The sequence below is a fragment of the Schistocerca piceifrons genome, chromosome X, assembly GCF_021461385.2.
Source record: "Schistocerca piceifrons isolate TAMUIC-IGC-003096 chromosome X, iqSchPice1.1, whole genome shotgun sequence".
Lineage (NCBI taxonomy): Eukaryota > Metazoa > Arthropoda > Insecta > Orthoptera > Acrididae > Schistocerca > Schistocerca piceifrons.
Genome location: NC_060149.1, coordinates 120,470,389 through 120,492,958, shown reverse-complemented (window position 1 = coordinate 120,492,958; position 22,570 = coordinate 120,470,389). Strand labels below are relative to the sequence as shown.

Below are 22,570 nucleotides of genomic sequence, written 5' to 3'. Positions count from 1 at the left end.
GATTTGAAGAGAAGTAATAAAATGAGTTCTAACATGGAAAGTAAGCGTTTCCGGACACATGTCCACATAACATATTTTATTTCTTTGTGTGTGAGGAATGTTTCTTGAAAGTTTGGCCGTACCTTTTTGTAACACCCTGCATAACTACAATGTTAATGAGTTACAATTGAAATAAGTCAACGCATACAAACAAGTGGGTGTAACAATTTGTAGGGATATAAAATGGAATAATCACATAGGTTCATTCGTAGGTAAAACAGGTGGCAGACTTTGAGTGATTGGTAGGAAATTCGGTGACACTCACAACATCCAGTCTGTATTCAAGCTCTATCCATGCTCGGTGCAACATATCCGCATCAACTGAGGCAATGACACCAACGATTCGGTTCCTCAAATCATTTATGTGGTTGAAAGGCGTTTGGTAGATTCTGTCCTTAACATTCCGCCACAGAAAGAAGTCCATTGGCGTTACGTAAGGCGACCTAGGGGGCCAGGGAACTGGACCGCCCCTGCCAAGCCAGTGATCTGGAAACACCTCGTCTAAAACATTTCGCACAGTCTGAGCTTAACACGGTGCACGGTCGCTCTAGGGATATGCAGCTCCTGTGACTCCCTCTGAACAGACCTGTGTGGTGGACGTTGAAACGTCAACCGTATCCGTTCTGTGCCGGCTTCACTTGTTCCAAGTCGTCCAGTATGAAACTTCACGTCAAGGCTTCCTGTACCACCGGCATATCGACGTCCGCGATGGTGGTTACTTTCTGTATGTGTTTGGAAGTTCCTCTGAACCTGCGTGCCGAATTTAGTCTGAAAAAGCCATACTACACACTGAGCCTTTTCTTGAACCGTTGTCATTCTGCTTTACTCACAACAACCGGGACCGCACACAAAGATAACTTTGTGACTTTCTCACATAAGCCAAACATGGTGTGAATATCCTAATTAGTGTGGGTGCTATAACGCATTGAACTTGTACCGTACATTTTGAGGCACTCTTTGTTTGTGGCGTACGGTATTAATATGAGCTTCTTTAAGTGTCCGCGTGGGTAAATTTTTGCCCCAAAATTCCAGGTTTATACACTGAAACGAAAGGTACGTTCAAATCGCTTAAGGATCATCAGGTCGGAAAGCTAAATAAGCGGATCTGGCAGATTATCGGTTAGAGTGTGTAGACAGAGACAAAAGGCGCAGTTCCGAGGTAGGTCGTAAAGTTTTCTGGAATGGCGACAGATACAGCCGATCATCGGCACGCCGTAACAAACTCCATGGAGCGCACCAGGGTGACGCTGAACTGTTCGGTAAACAGACAATGCTAATCGTTTGTTCACACCTGCTGCAAGCACTGGCGCAGTATCCGCATACGTAACGCCAAACATAAGTCTCAGGATAGCTGAAAATCCGTCGATACTCAAACCTCAACCTTGACATGCAATTATAATTGTTTCCGTAATGAAACCCCCTCAGTAACGAAAATCAATGAATAGGCGTCCTTGCTAGTTTCCGTCGATAGAAGCCCACAAAGGTGGCAAAGACATCTAAAATAGCTTAACTATTGTCCTGTGATTTGCTGACTACCTCAAAGCAGCGGAATATTGATTCTCCGGCATTCATTATCAGTGTGACATTACAGTACACGGATGTCACTAATAAAGGCACTTACGCTGTTAGTCGCCGCGCGGGGTAGCCACGCGGTCAGTGGCGCCTTGCCACGGTTCGCGCGGCTCCCCCCGTCGGAAGTTCGAGTCCTCCCTCGGGCATGGGTGTTGTCCTCAGCGTAAGTTAAAGTTAGATTGAGTAGTGTGTAAGCCTAGGGACGATGACCACAGTAGTTTGGCCCCATAGAAACTTACCACAAAATTTCCAAAAATTTATTCAGCTAGTCCATTCCTCTTGCGATTCACGACGTCGCAAATATTATTTTCCTCAGGTCACACGAAACCGTGTTGTAATTTTTTTATTATAGTAACGGTGCATATGATATCTTTTTAAAAATTCTACATGACTGTGAACCGCGACCAAGTGAATTTAATCAGTGTTGTATTTGCGGCTTTCTTGGATACTGAATTACGCGTAGCGATTGCCAGAAGATCGCATACATATTCGTATACCTAGTGTATCTGTAACATATGTTCTGTCTGTATACTGTGTAGCGTTTTCTGTTGTTAGGAATAAGTACGGAACAATAGGAAGATAGAGAGTGAAATCTGCTGTCAAAATTCAGCCTATTCCTTGGAGATAAGGTATGGCCATCCAACTTTAAGTTTTCTGTGATTTCCCTAAAACGATTAAGGGGAATACTGCTATGGCTCCTTTGAAAAGGACACGGCTGATTTCCTTCCTCATCTTTGTCCAGTCCGAACCGCCTCTAATTACCCCCACGTCAACGGAACGATAAACCCTTATCTCTCTTCTTTCCTTTCTCCTACTGATTGAAGGCATGTGACAATTTTAATTGCTGGTCGGTGTGGCCGAGCGGTTCGAGGCACTTCAGTCTGGAACCGCGCGACCGCTAAGGTCGCAGGTTCGAATCCTGCCTCGGGCATGGATGTCTGTGATGTCCTTACGTTAGTTAGGTTTAAGTAGCTCTAAGTTCTAGGGGACTGATGACCTCAGATGTGTAGTCCCATAGTGCTCAGAGCCATTTGAACCATTTTTGAACAATTTTAATTGTGGCCCCTCTGTCGGATAGTAATGTTAAGTTCTGCTGACCCCTTGGCTCTATCCAACGGCATCAGGTTTCATCCGCTTGCCCCGTGTCATCACCAACAGTACAAACAAGACTCTACATGCCAAAAGCAAACATCATAGGCACATTAAAGACTCAACACTCACGCTTAGCAAAGGAAAGGGGAACAATGTGAGCAAATAAACAATGGCATTTCGATTTCAGTGCCTCTACCGTTAGCGTATATTTCAGCCCCCAATATCATACCAAAGTTACTAATTCATTTAAGAGAGAAAGAGAATGAGAAACTACATTACCCTGGGAAATTAACAACATGCCACCTCCCCACTCTTCATGTTACTGTTCAGAAATGGGGACGGGAAACGTAAGGTAATTTGAGGATCAAGGTCGCATCGACGATGAGATCATTAGAAACGGAGTAAATGATTGGATGAAGAAGAATCGGAAAGGAAAGCGGCAGCAAACTTTTCACGGGAACCACCCCAGAATTTCAAATAACTTCCGGGAATTCAGCCAGGTAACACTTTCAGCGACCGCCGATATTTCGGTGGGAGAACACGCCGCCATTTTCAAGGCAAACTGCAACGGACAGGCGACGTACATGCAAATTTAAAACCTCGGTTCTCGGACTGAAGTAGGAAAGATAACACACACACTGAACACTAGTGCCACCAAAGATGACCAGAGTCAGAGCTATCGATACTGAGACTACGAATTCGTAGGTGAGGTAGCACTGACTCTGTCTCTCTGTTTTTTGACAAGGGAGAGAGCCGGATTCCAAACAGAGTTTAAACAGAAACCTCCATCCCTGTTAACGAGGTTGCTCGCTACTTTAATCTCAACTGCCTCCTTAATAACACTGTCGCAATATCTGGACGTGCATGCCAATATCTCGGTATTATTATAACATGGGATGACCAGTATCCAAGCAATTTTCGGCAATAGCGGATCTACTTGGCTGCTGTAATCGTGTGTGCCGTTTATGCTCAGCACATCGGTCCTCCACGGTCCTGATAGTGTGACCAAGATATGCCATGCCGCAGCTACAAGGAATACGATATATACCCCCCTTACGCAGACCAAGATCATCCTTAACAGCACTCAAAAGCGCTCTAATTTTAGATGGAGGTCGGAAAACACATTTCACATCGTATTTCCGTAAAATACGACCGATCTTGTTGGAAGCGTTTCCTACGTAAGGCAAAAAGGCAGTATACTGGATTCTGGTCACCCCATGTTATATAATAACACCAAGATATTGGCATGCACGTCCAGCTATTGGCGCAGTGTTATTAAGGAGGCACTTAAGATTAAAGTAATGAGCAACCTCGTTAACAGGGATGGAGGTTTTTGTTTAAACTCTGTTTGGAATCCGGCTCTCTCCCTTGTCAAAAAACAGAGAGACAGTCAGTGCTACCTCACCTACGAATTCGTAGTTTCACTATCGATAGTTCTGACTTTGGTCATATTTGGTGGCACTAGTGTTCAGTGTGTGTGTTATCTTTCCTATTTCAGTCCGAGAACCGAGGTTTTAAATTTGAATGTACGTTGCCTGTCCGTTGCGGTTTGCCTTGAAAATGGCGGGGTGTTCTCCCACCGAAATATCGGCGGTCGCTGAAAGTGTTACCTGGCTGAATTCCCGGAAGTTATTTAAAAGTTGTATACGCCAGGAGAAACTCAGGTCTCACATCCCGGAATTCGTCTTAGTATGAGGCCGTGCTGGAAAGTAATGCCTCTGAATTTTTTAATGTGAAAGCTCTTAAGGCTTTTTAAATAAAACAAACATTATTAACATTCTGCATATTTATCCTTCATGTCTATTATTTGCAGCCCTCTGCCGCTAGAGGTCTCCGAATTGTGGCGGTGTGTAACGCAACTATGTCGGTGCTTGAGAAACAGCGCGCTGAAATTGAGTTCGTCCACGCATGGAGCACCCCTTCCTTCAGCATGACAGTGTCAGAGCACACACGAGCGCTGCGACATCTGCAACACTCCGACGACTTGGGTTCACTGACACCGATCATCCCATATACAGTCTCGACTTAGCTCCATCCGGTCTTCATTTGTTGCCAAAACTTAAAGAACACCTTCGAGGACTTCACTTTGATAGAGATGAAGAGGTGCAAGCAGAGATGAGGTTGTGTTTCCGTCGACAAAGTCAAACATTCTACAGTGACAGTGTCAACAAACTGTCCTGTCATTGGGAGAAATTTTTTCGTCGCCAGGCTGACTACGTTGAGAAATAAATATGTAGAGATGAAGAATAAAGATGTAGAATGTGAATAAATTTTGTTTTGAAACTTCCTGGCAGATTAAAATTATGTGCCGGACCGAGACTCGAACTCGGGAAGGTAGGAGACGAGATACTGGCAGAAGTAAAGCTGTGAGGACAGGGTGTGAGGCTTGTTAGGGTAGCTCAGTTGTTAGAGTATTTGCCCGCAAAAGGCAAAGGTTCCGAGTTCGAGTCTCGGTCCGGCACACAGTTTTAATCTGCCAGGAAGTTTCATATCAGCGCACACTCCGCTGCAGAGTGAAAATCTCATTCTGGAAATTTTGTTTTATTTAAAAGATCTTTAAGAATATTTACTTAAAAATTCGGAGACATTACTTTTCAGCACGCCCTCGTATGTTTTGAGACAGTGTAAATATGGGTGGATGGCGCTAGCGATAAGAAGGATTCTTATGTGTGTTGCACATTTAGGAAGACAAAAATAAAATCTCAGAACTGGACATATGTTAGCTCTCATGGATGTTCATTCTATGGCGTCCTATGGATCACTTTAGTAGGATTTAGAACTCGGAGCATTTAACAATATAGGAAACAAATGTTGCAGTAACTGTGATCGAAGCTCGATATCTTGACTTCTCACACAATTTTCTGAGACCAGAAGTGAATTGACTTGAAAATGGTTGTTACCATACCTACACCTCTCGTTTTGTATACCTGCTTTGATGGACATACACAGCTGAACGAAAACATTATGACTACTCAACTGCGAGACCGAATGCCGCCTAGTGAAGTTGCAGTCACGGGAAGCGGAAAGGAACATATATAATAAACTTCCTGGCAGATTAAAACTGTTTGTCGGACTGAAACTCGAAATCAGAACTTTTACTTTTCGCTGTCAAGCGCTCTACTGACTGAGAAACCCGATCACGACTCACGACTACTCCCCATATCTTTACTTCGTCTCCTACCTTCCAAACTTCATAGAAGCTCTCCTGCGAAACCTGCAAGACTAGCACTCCTGGAAGGAAAGATATTGTTGAGATATGGATTAGTTACAGGCGGAGGATGTTTCCAAAATGAAATTTTCACTCGGCAGCGGAGTGTGAGCTGATATAAAACTTCCTGGCAGATTAAAACAGTGTGCCGGACCGAGATGTTTAACAGTTCTGGGATTCGTCTGAAATGATTAAGAGAACCAAAGAATAATCGAAAACGTAATGGCTGGAAGGAGATTTGAATGCATTTCTACGTGGATATGAGTTCGCTTTCTTAACCGCTGTTCTTTCTTCGTATTTAGATCTTAGTTTCACGTTTCTGCAAGGATTTGGATTCCGCGGTTGTTCAGTGTTGTGAGAAAGCTGTTGATTGACGTGATATGAACATCTTTAACGTTGCTGGTAGGAGTGTATTGAATTGCGTGAGTGTTAGTTCTTATGTACCGGGTGATCAAAAAGTCAGTATAAATTTGAAAACTTAATAAATAATGTAGATAGAGAGGTAAAAATTGACACACATGCTTGGAATGACATGGGGTTTTATTAGAACAAAAAAAAAAGTATTGCTAGACGCGTGAAAGATCTCTTGCGCGCGTCGTTTGGTGATGATCGTGTGCTCAGCCGGCACTTTCGTCATGCTTGGCCTCCCAGGTCCCCAGACCTCAGTCCGTGCGATTATTGGCTTTGGGGTTACCTGAAGTCGCAACTGTGTCGTGATCGACCGACATCTCTAGGGATGCTGAAAGACAACATCCGACGCCAATGCCTCACTATAGCTCCGTACATGCTTTACAGTACTGTTCACAACATTATTCCTCGACTACAGCTATTGTTGAGGAATGATGGTGGACATATTGAGCATTTCCTGTAAAGAACATCATCTTTGCTTTGTCTTACTTTGTTATGCTAATTATTGCTATTCTGATCAGATGAAGCGCCATCTGTCGGACATTTTTTGAACGTTTGTATTTTTTTTTTTGTTCTAATAAAACCCCATGTCATTCCAAGCATTTGTGTTAATTTGTACCTCTCTATCTACATTATTCCGTGATTTATTCAGTTTTCAAATTTATACTGACTTTTTGATCACCCGGTATCTATAGCTGACTGTTTTACTTGGTAAACAGTGATTCTGCCACATTAAGAACTTACCTTGGACGTAAAGACCCTTATCTGAGTGCTCTTTTAATTCGAGTTTCCGTTTTACTTCGTTTCCCAACAGGTCTCTTATCTCTTCATTATAAATTTCCAAAAATGACGCCAGTACAAGATATTTGGTTCCTTCGGAAACAGATATTGCTTCAAACAGATGCTCAAACGATTTTGGAATTATCCCACGTTGCGACGGTGGTTCGCAGATACCTTGCATTGTAAAACTTTTTCCACATCCAGTCTGACCGTAAGCAAATATTGTGCTGTTATAGCCTTCCAGCACACCCTGCGAGAATCAGAACAGTGAATGTTAGTTCTGGCGAGGAGTTTTCATATCACATTATTTGTAAACAAATTACTAATTATCATTTCGAAGAAACATGTACCTTCTTATTAAGAGAGAAAAACGAAGACTAAATGATGATCACATCGATTTAGAATATTTTAGGCATTAGTAATGACAGACAAGGTTTAATCGTTACTGTTCCATCATAAACAAAGGTAAATGGTTCAATTTTTACTTACACGTTTTTTGTTAATTACTTGTTACTAATTAGTGTAGACTTACGCTATTGACTACAATTATTTAACTATAATCGACGGATTAAAGGCAGTGTATTGATATAAAAGTTACTTGTGATCAACAGCTAGTTCATAGCAATTATTACAATAGCTATTAGGTCTAAGGACAATGTCCACCGAAATTTTCCTATTTCTTCATGAAAGATCTAGCAATTAATCACAGTGCTGTAATATTTGTGTGAAGAATAATATTTTTTTGGATGTAAGTTTATTTCAGTCGTAAATTACTATTTGTAGACTCAAGTTTTAAAAAAATAGTGGTCGTAAACGATTTTTCTAATCGAATAGAAATGAAGCATTTCGCAGCTGTGATGGAAACAAAGAATCAGTTGTTTCATTAATAGCTGCTGCTCCACTCGAAACGAATATCTCTGCCTTTATAAGGAAATCAAACAAGTATGACAGAAAAGCAAATGTTATTATTTCCTTGTACATAAAAGACAAGAAGAAAATAACACAAAATGACTGGTTTTGAAAGAAGGGAAAAACAGTGTTAGAACACGCCGAAATAAATAACATCATCATGTGTCTCAAGGAAACAAATCTCAGTTCTAAATCATAATTAAATAAGATGTCGATAAAAACAATTAATTCTAATAAACTTGAAGGTCTTGAGAAATAAAAACTTACCTCTACTAAAGGATAGACTGCTTCATTGTATAACTCTTCTGTTGTTGAATTAACGTCGTACACCCCATCGAAGGTAAATGTTTTTGGTGGAGCGAAGTTGTCGTCAGGGTTAATAAGTTTGCATTCGGCCTGAGAGTTGTCCATAGACACTACGTTCTGCAAATGAAAACAAAAATTGCTTAAATTCGAGATTTCGTAAGTATTAGTGGTACGCAACGAAGTCACGTCGGTATTATGCGGCCAGTGCAGTAAGAACATCGTGGAAACGAACTGAAACTGATAATCACTTAAAGTACACAGTTGCTTTTGCATGTTACTTAAGTGTTAAACAAGTAACATCCTCATGAAACCAAATTTGTTATGATGCACTAGAATGACAGATTTGAGTGGGTGTCTATAAAATGCATCAATGACATTTCTTTCGTAACAGGCAGCAAAGAGCTTTGAAAACAATTATAATAGGTATGAAACACATGCGTATATATACCTCACATTACAGGGAAATTATCACTCAAAAGGTCACTATTTTTCTATTTTATTTCACTCATTCGTAATATCGATTTGGATCCTTGTTTTTTCCTATTTTATGAACACCACTTGTTTTTTAATCACAAGCATTCAGTGCTCTCACTGATGTTGCCACTTTCTTATATAGTTTTTTTTCTTTAAGTTTGTTGTCTTGATTATAAGAGTAACTTTTACGATTATTAAAGGCCTCTTGAGACTATCCCCAGCCGGAGACCCGTTTGGATCCATCGTAGATACACATCTAGCAGACCTTACTAACCAGACAGTCTCTTCGGTTACGAAGTGGCCGTGCGGTTCTAGGCGCTGCAGTCTGGAACCGCGAGACCGCTACGGTCGCAGGTTCGAATCCTGCCTCGGGCATGGATGTGTGTGATGTCCTTAGGTTAGTTAGGTTTAACTAGTTCTAAGTTCTAGGGGACTAATGACCTCAGAAGTTGAGTCCCATAGTGCTCAGAGCCATTTGAACCATTTCTCTTCAGATAGTCCTTGCGTTTTCTATAATTATTAATGCAGCGGTGACCCTTTAGTTTTTAATAACATCGCACAGATGAATGCGGAACATTATTAGTGGAAGTGGAAGTATTATACAGCGAGATAAGTTATGTTGGTAGCTTCTCCTTGCTTTACACATCGCAGTGGTAGCTTCTCCTTGCTTTTCACATCTCGGAAAGCGAGCCAGATCAATGATTGTCATCTTCGCCTGTTTGTATTTGTTCTATAGCTGTACTGACTTTAACTTTATTAAGTACTATAAGTCCTGCTACCTACTGTCAGGGTAGTTGCATAAAGTCCGACGTGGGTATTTCATTTCCTCGATGCCCTCCACATCGGAGAGGCACTCTCCTACGTGCCACCCGGAGAGGCTACCGATGGAAGAAAATCTAGCAAAACCCCACACGGGAAAAGTGTCTGTATTCCTACTGAACAGTGTTTGCACGTATAAGGAGCCGGAAAGTAGCTACCACGTGCAAAACGCTCACTTTTCCAACAAGGGAAGCATACACCCGTCAGGCGAACGACTTTCCCCATGTTACTTAGACGTAACAAATGTTGCTCTAGTAAGATACGTTTCTCAGGCGTTTTCGAGAAATCGAGCTTCAAAGTTTTACGAGAGCGCCCACCGGTCGCGCCTGTCAACAGAGCCACCAGCTAAGGCGTCAGACTAGAAGTCTCGGCACTTTTTTTGTAGTCTTCAACCGAACATTTGTATAGCTACAATGAGTCATGTTTCTCTGGAAATAAACTATAATAATAATGATAATCATTGTAGTACACTCGTGGCGAGATATGATAAAGAATCGTGATGAAATGGACATTTATTTGTCGATGAAATCATGCGGATATCGCAAATACAGTATGCGTAATTTTATCCATGTTGCATCTCGTGAACTCCGCGACCGTTAAGGATTGTTGATGAAGAACGTACTTAGCCACAAATACTTGTAAAAAAGCTTAATTTCAATGCTACAACGGGTTGCATGCTATCATGTCCATCTTCAGATTGCTAATGTTTCCGATGGCATCAAGGCTTTCGTCAGCAGCATGTCGTCCGCTCCTGCACAGCACAAGAATGTTTGAATATTTAGCGCCACTTAAAATATTGTTTCAATAGCAAAAAAACGGTATTTGTTAGATGTAAGGTGAAACAGTCGTGCAGACTTGCATTTGTTCCCGTGGATGGCGCTTAGTCTTGCTATGGGTCCTAATGCTTTTTCAGGGGAATGTATAAGCTGCTGCAGTGTAAACAGCATACATATTTCGAATAACTTACTCGGACACACAGACACTTCATAATATTCTTCATGTCAGTTTGCGCTTCACTCACGTGCTTTACAGCCGGCCGCGGTGGTCTCGCAGTTCTAGGCGCGCAGTCCCGAACCGTGCGACTGCTACGGTCGCAGGTTCGAATCCTGCCTCGGGCATGGCTGTGTGTGATGTCCTTAGGTTAGTTAGGTTTAAGTAGTTCTAAGTTCTAGGGGACTGATGACCACAGCAGTTGAGTCCCATAGTGCTCAGAGCCATTTGAACCATTTGAACGTGCTTTACATCTGATGTTTTTGTTTACACTGCAAAGAGCATCCAGTAAGCAAATATATCATTTATTTCCTGTCAAGCAAGGATCTAAACTAGGCAAAGAAAATGTGTAGGAGGTTCAATACGTCAATAACAGAAACAGTCCTTTACTCTAAGAGTAAACTTACTATTTAGGGACTATAGGACAAGTTGTTTTAAGGAGGATTTTATAATATTTTAAAGTAACCATTTTTTTCAAGATGTCTGAAGGTCTGTTTAGTATTCGAACATTAAACTCTCATACAGGCTGCCATTATGTGTGTAACCGTTGCACACTGTAATTCGAGATCGATTGCAGATGTTTCCACACTTTTGATATATAAATTAAGGCGGACGTTTATGCCTCTTCGGCTTAAATTTTTTGAAGCAATGTTTCATTATCACCGCAAGTAAAGGAGTCTTCCTTGAAATCTCTATTTTATTTAAGGTTCCTCTACCTATGGGATGATGAAAAGATGTATAAAATCTAAAAACTGCAACTCTGAAAGTTCTAGATGTCGGAACTCCAAACAGCTTTCTCTCTCTCTCTCTCTCTCTCTCTCTCTCTCTCTCTCTACCACTTTTGATGCACCCAGCTCTCAGAAAATTACTGCCGGCAAGGATAACCATCAGCTGACAAATTCTTTTACGTCGCGCCGTCCATCAAGGAATGATTTTAGATGCAGAAGGAGACCGAAAGCCCTAGAAGCCATATGAGGCAATTTAACCAAAGTTTCCAAAGTATGTGGTTGCTATGTTGCAGTCCGGTTTATCGTAGATCTGGACGCCTTTCATAAGTATGCCAAAATGTTTATTTTTACTTGTTCTATTAATCCCAGAAATTTCACAGTCCATGTACACTACCGTAAGACTTCGTACGTTACCATTAAAAAAGAAGCCAAATAACTAATTCCATACACGCCAAAAGTTTATGTACTGTTCTGCTTTACATATATCTGTCACTAAACGTAAACAGGACACAAGAAGATGCTAATTGTGAAATATTTTCGACTGAAACTATAAACTTTGCGTGGTAGGTACGTAAAGTAGTTGTTGCACCGTCGGGTTACTGCTGACCAACCGAAAAGTACAGCTGCAAAGACAACGATGCATTTTGGAATTTCTTTGCGTGCACCTTGACCTGATGCTGGTCTTACTCTTCTGCCTTCTCTCTCCTCAGAGATGACTAATAATGGCTGTGAAAGTATACCCTTAAAATTCCACTTTTCATTTGCATGACTATGCGAGCAACTGTGTTTCTCACAACGAGAACGTGGCACAATGCTGCACTAATCGCTTCCACTGACTTTGTAAATCACTATGTAGGACAGTGTCACAGAACCACGAGTATTCATAGTCGCAGTGTGATGTGAATGCGAAATTTGCGCAGTCCAGGTTACATTGAAATCACTTCTACTTTGTCTTTACATAAAGTCAGATTGAGATTGCAGAGAGATGGCTAGCACGTTGGCCCAGCAGCGCCCTCTTGACGGGACAAGTCAGTCTTAATCAACGCTTCAGTCCGTCCTGAGCCGCCAACGGAAGTGGAAACGTGCAAGCGAGTGCCGGTGTGCCTCGTCGACGTCAAAGGTTATAATGTCACCATGTGAATGAGTTTGAATGGGGCAGAATGATAGCTCCGTGAAATGGATTTGCAGCTCCGTGACATTGCAGCTCGAACAGCACAGGCTGCTACGACAGTGACGCTGATGTGGTACCTGACCACACAATGTGACCCCAAGCGTAGCCTACGACGCAGCGCGTCTTGACCGTCAACTTGTCCGCACGACCGTAACCGACAGAACAATTTAGTCCACAATGGTGGCTCGATGTTGGAGCACTGCAACAGGTGTCGACGTGTCCACATCTACGATTCACCGCCGTCTGCTGTGGACCGGACTGGTGCCATGCATGCTATTGTGTCTACTTCCACTGACCAGTAACAACCTACATCCCAGCCTACGATGGGAGTGCGAACGCCGTCATTGGCGTGCTGAGCGGCAAAATGTAATGTTTTCGGGCGAATCTCGCTCCAACTTATCGTACAGTGATGGCCGCGTATGTGTTAGACGCTGCAGTGGTGAACGCAGTCGGGAAGAATGCATTGTGAGCTACGTATTGGACAAGTGCCCAGTGAGATGGTTTGCGCCGCCACTGGCTGTAGCTTGTGATCTCGCCTCGTAAATATTGAAGGCAATCTCAGCAGCAACAGCGACATCAGGGAGGTTTTAGACATCGAGGCAAGGGCAAAGCCCAGCCACATGTGGCGAGGGCCGGACGTTGTGGCCGAGCGGTTCTAGGCGCTTCAGTCAGGAATCACGCGGCTGCTACGGACGCAGGTTCGAATCCTGCCTCGGAAATGGATGCTTGTGATGCCCTTAGGTTAGTTAGCTTTACGTAGTTCTAAGTCTAGGGGACTGATGACCTCAGATGTTAAGTCCCACAGTGCTTAGAGCCATTTAAACCATTTGTGGCGAGGTATTTACAAGTCTTCTTCGAAGAAAGTTGTGTAAGACTGAGATCCTGGCTTACCGTACACCTGGCTGGTCCTCTTTGATTCTATATCATGACGTCTGCAGTTTCTGATTGCAGCAAGTGGTCGCCTCACACCGTCCACAATACTTATGGCAAAGTGCATGTACAGTTCTGTAATTATATTCCTCTATGTACTGTCATGTTCCTAAGCCATACATATTATAAAAATAGACGTACGTATATACACTCCTGGAAATGGAAAAAAGAACACATTGACACCGGTGTGTCAGACCCACCATACTTGCTCCGGACACTGCGAGAGGGCTGTACAAGCAATGATCACACGCACGGCACAGCGGACACACCAGGAACCGCGGTGTTGGCCGTCGAATGGCGCTAGCTGCGCAGCATTTGTGCACCGCCGCCGTCAGTGTCAGCCAGTTTGCCGTGGCATACGGAGCTCCATCGCAGTCTTTAACACTGGTAGCATGCCGCGACAGCGTGGACGTGAACCGTATGTGCAGTTGACGGACTTTGAGCGAGGGCGTATAGTGGGCATGCGGGAGGCCGGGTGGACGTACCGCCGAATTGCTCAACACGTGGGGCGTGAGGTCTCCACAGTACATCGATGTTGTCGCCAGTGGTCGGCGGAAGGTGCACGTGCCCGTCGACCTGGGACCGGACTGCAGCGACGCACGGATGCACGCCAAGACCGTAGGATCCTATGCAGTGCCGTAGGGGACCGCACCGCCACTTCCCAGCAAATTAGAGACACTGTTGCTCCTGGGGTATCGGCGAGGACCATTCGCAACCGTCCCCATGAAGCTGGGCTACGGTCCCGCACACCGTTAAGCCGTCTTCCGCTCACGCCCCAACATCGTTCAGCCCGCCTCCAGTGGTGTCGCGACAGGCGTGAATGGAGGGACGAATGGAGACGTGTTGACTTCAGCGATGAGAGTCGCTTCTGCCTTGGTGCCAATGATGGTCGTATGCGTGTTTGGCGCCGTGCAGGTGAGCGCCACAATCAGGACTGCATACGACCGAGGCACACAGGGCCAACACCCGGCATCATGGTGTGGGGAGCGATCTCCTACACTGGCCGTACACCACTGGTGATCGTCGAGGGGACACTGAATAGTGCACGGTACATCCAAACCGTCATCGAACCCATCGTTCTACCATTCCTAGACCGGCAAGGGAACTTGCTGTTCCAACAGGACAATGCACGTCCGCATGTATCCCGTGCCACCCAACGTGCTCTAGAAGGTGTAAGTCAACTACCTTGGCCAGGAAGATCTCCGGACCTGTCCCCATTGAGCATGTTTGGGACTGGATGAAGCGTCGTCTCACGCGGTCTGCACGTCCAGCACGAACACTGGTCCAACTGAGGCGCCAGGTGGAAATGGCATGGCAAGCCGTTCCACAGGACTACATCCAGCATCTCTACGATCGTCTCCATGGGAGAATAGCAGCCTGCATTGCTGCGAAAGGTCGATATACACTGTACTAGTGCCGACATTTTGCATGCTCTGTTGCCTGTGTCTATGTGCCTGTGGTTCTGTCAGTGTGATCATGTGATGTATCTGACCCCAGGAATGTGTCAATAAAGTTTCCCCTTCCTGGGACAATGAATTCACGGTGTTCTTATTTCAATTTCCAGGAGTGTATATACATATACGTACGTCTATACGTACACATGTATGTTTTACATTTCCTCCTAAGCCACTGGACTGGGGTCAACCAAACCTGGTACATATAACACTTATTGTCTGGAAAGAAACACTGTGGAGATAAGAACCACTTACACTGAAGAGCCAAAGAACCTGGTACAACTGCCTAATATCACACAGGGCCACGCGAGCACGCAGAAGTGCCGCAATACGACGTGGCATGGACTCGACTAATGACGGAAGTAGTGCTGCAGGAAACTGACATCATGAATCCTGCAGTGCTTTCTACAAATCCGTAAGAGTACGAGGGGGAGGAGATTCTTTCCGAACAGCACGTTGCAATGCATCCCAGATATGCTCAATAATGTTCATGTCTGGGGAGTTTGGTGGCCAGTGGAATTGTTTAAACTCGGAAAAATGTTCCTGGAGCCACTCTGTAGCAATTCTGGAAGTATGAGGTGTCGCATTGTCCTGCTGGAATTGTCCAAGTCCATCGGAATGCACAATAGACATGAATGAATGCAGGTGATCAGACAGGATGCTTACGTACGTGTCACCTGTCACAGTCGTATCTAGAAGTAACAGGGGTCCGATATCACTCCAACTGCACACACCCCACAACATTACAGAGCCTCCACCAACCTGAACAGTCCCCTGCTGGCATGCACGGTCCATGGACTCATCAGGTTGTCTCCATACCCGTACACGTTCAACCCCTCGACACAATTTGAAACGAGACTCGTCCGACCAAGGAACATGTTTCCAGTCATCAACGGTCCAATGTCAGTGTTAACGGACCCAGGCGAGGCGTAAAGCTTTCTGTCGTGCATAGCCGAGCGGTCTAAGGCGCTGCAGTCATGGACTGTGCGGCTGATCCCGGCGGAGGTTCAAGTCCCCTCTCGGGCATGGGTGTGTGTGTTTGTCCTTAGGATAATTTAGGTTAAGTAGTGTGTAAGCTTAGGGACTGATGACCTTAGCAGTTAAGTCCCATAACATTTCACACACATTTTTTTTTTTTTGTGTCGTGCAGTCATCAAGTGTACAGGAGTGAGCCTTCGGCTCCGAAAGCCCATATCGATGATGTTTCGTTAAATGGTCCGCATGCTGACACTTGTTGATGGAACAGCATTGAAATCTGTGGCAATCTGCAGAAGGGCTGCACTTCCGCCACGTTGAACGACTCTCTTCAGTCGTCGTTGGTCCTGTTCTTGCAAGATCTTTTTCCGACGGCAGCGATGTCTGAGATTTGATATTTTACCGGATTCCTGATATTCACAGTACTCTCGTGAGATGGTCGTACGGGAAAATCACCACTTCATCGCTACCTCGGAGATGCTGTGTCCCATCGCTCGTGCGCCGATTATAACACCACGTTCAACCCCACTTCAATCTTGATAACCTGCGTTGTAGCAGCAGTAACAGATCTAACAACGGCGCCAGACACTTGTTTTCTTGTATAGGCGTTACTGACGGGAGTGCTATACTCTGACTGTTTACATGTCTCTGTATTTGAATACCCATGCATATACCAGGTTCTTTGGCGCTTCAGTGTAAAACGTATCAAAGGGGTGGTGGCTGAGGGTGGAAAAGCAGCTTAGCCCACAACGTGCGAATATCATTGCTTAGTCATCCAGATTTGAGAATGAGAGCACTTAGTGAGTTGCAACAAACTTTACGCATAATTTCTGTAATGTTGGCAGAAGAGCCAACACCGTGTTGCTAGAGGAGGCCGAAATGCACGCTGTTAAGCTCAGGCAGATTGGCGTGAGGTCTGGAACAAGGTAAAGTAATTATCCTATAAAGAAAAGAACGTAGTTCTTGGAATACTTAACTTTAATCCACAATTGTAGAACATCGCTCTTGATTGTACATGCTGCACAATATAAATCTCAAATGCTATGGCGCCTTGCTAGGTCGTAGCAAATGACGTAGCTGAAGGCTATGCTAACTATCGTCTCGGCAAATGAGAGCGTATTTGTCAGGGTTGCATCGCTAGCAAAGTCGGCTGTACAACTGGGGCGAGTGCTAGTAAGTCTCTCTACACCTGCCGTGTGGCGGCGCTCGGTCTGCAATCACTGACAGTGGCGACTCGCGGGTCCGACGTATACTAATGGACCGCGGCCGATTTAAAGGCTACCACCTAGCAAGTGTGGTGTCTGGCGGTGACACATTTTCAAACCTTTAAAAAACTTTTTCTCGGTGACAACCTCACCAAAATCATGAAAGAAAAAAAAAGTTTATCGCTTACTACATTTGTGCTGTTCACACGGCAAAACAGCTGTTTGAAGTATGACGTTTTAATTTATCACTTCTTTACTAATAGCTGTATCCGCGACATTTTTTTCAGACAGTAAATTTACAAGCAAAGTTACATCATTGTACGACATATAGTTCAGGAGATACGACGTCATAAACATAGAGCTACATGAAAATGATACTGCAGGGCGAAATTAATTAGAGCTACAGGTGAAATATGCGTACAAATACGTGTGAATTATGTTAAATATATGTGGACGAAGTTTGACAGGAGCGTACGCAGGCAAGGCCATGGGTAAAGTTCTCATCCTAAATTAATGAACGACTTCAACTAAATTTGGTACACATATTAGTTACAATCTTGAAAGAAATACTGTGGGGTAAGAACCAACAGCCCCTTATTGCGGTGAGGATGATAACGTGGAGAGAGAGGGGGAAGGAGGATATGAACAGACACAGAGGGGAAGGACGAGATGGGCACAGTAACAGGGAGGAGAAGACAGACAGAGAGAGGGGGAGGGGAAATGGACAGAGAGAGGGGAGAGGAGTAGATGGACGGAGAAAGGGAAGAGGAAGAGATGGGCAGAGACAGGGGGAAGCAGAGATAGACAGAGAGATGGGGGAGGAGGAAATGGAAAGAGAGAGAGGGTGAAGGAAATGACAGAGGAAGATAAGAGGAGCAGATGGACAGAGAGAGGGGAGAGGAGGAGATGGACAGAGAGAAGGGTAGGAGGAGATGGAAAGAGAATGGGGTTGAGGAGGTGGACAGAGAGAGAGGGTGAATGAGGAGATGTACAGAGAGAGAGAGAAGGAGATGGCCAGAGGGAGGAGGAACAGCTGAAAAGTGGGAGGAGGAGCAAATGGACAGAGAGAGGAGGGAGGAGCAAGATTAGATGGACAGAGAGAGGGCTAGGAGGAGATGGACAGAGAGAAGGGGAGGAGGATATGGAAAGAAAATGGGGGCTGAGGAGGTGGACAGAGAGAGAGGGTGAAGGAGGAGATGTACAGAGAGAGAGGAGGAGATGGACAGAGGGAGAAGGAACCGCTGAAAAGTGGGAGGAGGAGCAAATGGACAGAGAGAGGAGGGAGGAGCAAGATTAGATGGAGAGAGAGAGGGCTAGGAGGAAATGGACAGAGAGAAGGGGAGGAGGATATGGAAATGAAATGAAATGAAATGAAATGTCGTGTGGCTAGGGCCTCCGGTCGGGTAGACCGTTCGCCTGGTGCAGGTCTTTCGATTTGACGCCACTTCGGCGACCTGCGCGTCGAGGAGGATATGGAAAGAGAATGGGGGCTGAGGAGGTGGACAGAGAGAGAGGGTGAAGGAGGAGATGTACAGAGAGAGAGAGGAGGAGACGGACAGAGGGAGAAGGAACAGCTGAAAAGTGGGAGGAGGAGCAAATGGACAGAGAGAGGAGGGAGGAGCAAGATTAGATGGACAGAGAGACGGCTAGGAGGAGACAGACAGAGAGAAGGGGAGGAGGATATGGAAAGAGAATGGAGGCTGAGGAGGTGGACAGAGAGAGAGGCTGAAGGAAGTGATGGGCAGAGGAGGGATGTAGGAGGAAATGGATAGAGTGTGGACGATGTATGAGATGGCCTAATACAAGATTCGAATACACGCATATCAGACAGTAATGGGTACTCAGCTAGTCTGAAGAATAAATTTCATTGTCATCTTCTTTGTATTGTTGCAATTTTCACGAACAGTAGTGTATATGTATTTAATCTGTGACACTGTTGATGATAATCCGTCCGTCGAATGTAGTAGGTCGCCTTGGTGCTATTTGAGGGATTTGAGTAATACGCCAGAGCCAGGTTTCCTCGCCCTTCCTTACAGTTCAGGGGAAGGCAATAGCAAATCAGATTCATTAGGAGTGCAGGGTAGCATGGCCCCACCCCCCTACACCACTCTCATAAAAAAAATGGTTCAAATGGCTCTGAGCACTATGGGACTCAACTGCTGAGGTCATTAGTCCCCTAGAACTTAGAACTAGTTAAACCTAACTAACCTAAGGACATCACAAACATCCATGCCCGAGGCAGGATTCGAACCTGCGACTGTAGCGGTCTTGCGGTTCCAGACTGCAGCGCCTTTAACCCCACTCTCATCAGTGAATGTGGTATTCATGTGGTCTTATTTTGCCATTTGTGTTGGTGATACACTTCACTTGTCAGACCTGTGAAGAGCCTTATGAGATTAACCAAATTTAAATCCATACAAAATATGCAAATTAAAGTCAGATGGAGGACTCAGAACCGCAACACACCCATCATAGACGCGAAAAAATATATTCATACTAGCTGCATACCCAGCATTGCACGGATAAGTATATATTCCAGTCTTCTGCTAGTCCATCTCATCCTTGTCCCTATCTCTTTCCATCTCTTCCTCCATCCCTCTCCCTCTATTATCCTCCACCCTCTCTATCTGTCCACCTCCTCTCTCAACCTGCCCCTCTCTCTGCCCATCTCTTCCCTCCCTCCCTCTCTCAGTCCACCTGCTCCTCTCCCCTCTGTCCACCTGCTCCTTACCTATCTGTCCATCTCCTCTTTCCCCCTCTAATTCCATCTTCTCCTTCCAACTCTCTTTGTCCATCTCTTCTTCCCCCTCTCTCTGTCCATCTTCAGCTCTGCCCTCCTTCTCTGTCCATTTCCTCCTCCCATGTCATCTCCCACTCTTTCCTTTCTCTGTTCACCTCCTTCTCCCTCTATCTGTGTCCATCTCTTCCTTCCCCCTCTCTGCCTGTCAGCCTCCTCTCCTCGTTCTCTCTTCGCATTATCACCATCACCCCAATACCAGACTGGTGGTTCTTACCTCAACAGTATTTCTTTCCAAATCGTAACTAATATGTGTACCACATTTGGTTGAAATCGTCCCAAGGGTTTAGTGCAGTAAGAGTTAAATGTGGTGTGAACTCAAGAACATCCTGCAGAAGCCTGTTTAGGGAACTAGGGATACTAACTACTGCTTCCCAATATATTTATTGTTTAATGAAATTTGTCATTAAAAATATATCACTTTTTCAAACCAACAGCTCAATTCATGGAAACATTACTAGAAATAAGAATAGTCTCCACAAGGATTTAAAGTCACCTAGTCTTGTACAAAAAGGTGTGCATTATTCAGGAACACACATTTTCAATAACTTGCCAGCAGCCATAAAAAGCTTAACAACCAATGAAATTTAAGAGAAGTCTAAAGGAACTCCTTCTACTCCACTGATGAATTTCTCAGTAGAACCAACTGATATATATATATATATATATATAAAACTTCTGCACAATTTCAGTGCAGTAATGTGTTCATTGTAAATAAGTGTGTGTGTGTGTGTGTGTGTGTGTGTGTGTGTGTGTGTGTGTGTGCATAAGTACAATCTAACTTCTGCACCTTTTCAGTGCAGTAATGTGTTCAATGTAAATAAGTATTATGGTAGTTGTATTACACGTTTATTACCTTATAAATAAATAAAAAACCTTTTTATTTTTAATTCAGTGCATAGTATTTGTAAAATGATCCTTTCATATAGTGTTCATTAAAAAATGACGATCATTCCACTTGGGACCTGTGGAATGGTACATTAGCTTATTTGTTTGAGTTGTAAACATTTGCCATGTATTGTTGTTTTTCTGACATGTTCTACATCCTGGAGGACTTCCTCACTACGGATCAATCGGAATGAAAGTAAATCTAATCTAATCTGAGGATGAGCTTTTTATTCGTGGCTTTGTCCGCGAACACACATGTCAGATATATTCACATACATTTAACATATTTAACATGTGATTGTACACATATTTCACTTTTATTTTTATCGAGTCTCATCCTGCAGTTTCATTTTCACGCAGCTCAATGCGTATGACGTCGTATCTCTTGAACTATATGTCTTGCATGATGCCGCAGTTTTTCACGCATCTCAGTGTTTATGACGTCATCTTTTCTGAACTATCTGTAGTACAATGATAAAAATTTGCTGGTACATTCAGTGGTATACGTGAACACTGTCAGCAAAATGTGTTTGGAATACAGTTAGTAGTAAAGAGGTAACAAATTAAAACGTCGTGGTTTTTGCAGCAGTTTTACAGCATGAACATCGAGAATGCGGTAAGCGACGAACTTTTTACCTTTCATCATTTTGTGAGGGTTTCTACGACAAAAAGTTTCTTACAGGTTAAAAATTATGTGTAAAATTTGTTACAAGACACTAAGACATTCTCAAATTAAGGATAAGGGTATTCGGGTGTCGTGGACTACGTTGCTTTTTTACCCCTGACCCCTACCCCCCCCCCCCCCTTTGATAAGTAGTTGGTTTTTACCTCCATAGCGTTTCTTTACAGACAGTACGTGATATGTATACCAAGTTTAGTTTATATCTGTCCAGTGGTTTAGGAACAGATATGCAACATACATACATGCAAATATACGTACATCCATTTTTGTAATATGTTTGGATTCAGGTTGGGGGTAATCAGATCTGAGATTAATTATAAGAATCCTGAGAATGCACACTGCATCTAAGAAGAGATCCGTTATAGAACTCTTTACAAGTGACGTGTGTTATTCATCTCTCTGGAACCCTTCCAAATTGCTGTTACGAAAGAGACAAGGACGACTTAAAGAAGCGCTGGACGATGCGTCACACATCTGATTGAGTCAACGCGCAGCAACACTCAGCAAGCTACTGAGGGAGTCTCTACAGGAAAGTCATTGTACACCACGCTTTCCAGGACGGGTCAAGGAACATATTGCTCCCTCGCACAGACTTATTCCGCGATATCCATTACTATAGTGTTAGTTTAATTTGGGCTCAGAAAAAGGCCTACCGACAGCCGTTCTTCCGGTGCATGAAGCAGCAAGGGGTTAATATTATCCTGTCAGTTTGTAAAGGTAATTATACACTGAAGAGCCAAAGAAACTGGTACATCTGTCTAATATCGTGTACAGCCCCCGCGAGCACGCAGAAGTGCCGCAACACGACGAGGCATGACTCGACTAATGTCTGAAGTAGTGCTGCCGGGAACTGACACCATGAATCCAGCAGGGTTGTCCATAAATCCGTAAGGGTACGAGGGGCTGAGATCTCTTATGAACAGCACTTTGTAATGCATCACAGATATGCTCGATAATGATAATATCTGAGGAGTCTGGTGGCCAGCGGAATTGTTTAAACTCGGAAGAGTGTTCCTGGAGCCACTATGTAGCAATTCTGGGCGTGTGGGGTGTCGCATTGTCATGCAGAAATTGCCCAAGTCCGTCGGAATGCACATTGGACATGAATGGATGTAGGTGTTCAGACAGGATCCTTACGTACGT

The 22,570-nt window shown here is 44.1% G+C and overlaps 1 protein-coding gene across 1 annotated transcript in view; it reads right to left on the bottom strand.

Moving 5' to 3' along the window:
• Window positions 1-22,570, bottom strand: part of LOC124722539 (osmotic avoidance abnormal protein 3) — a 372,346-nt gene that overhangs the window by 226,506 nt on the left and 123,270 nt on the right. Inside the window, exons 3-4 of the mRNA XM_047247684.1 lie at window positions 8,276-8,431; window positions 7,064-7,349 (exon numbers count right to left, since the gene is read on the bottom strand). Of these exons, the coding sequence (XP_047103640.1) occupies window positions 7,064-7,349; window positions 8,276-8,431 (442 nt within the window). The remainder of the gene's footprint in view (window positions 1-7,063; window positions 7,350-8,275; window positions 8,432-22,570) is intronic.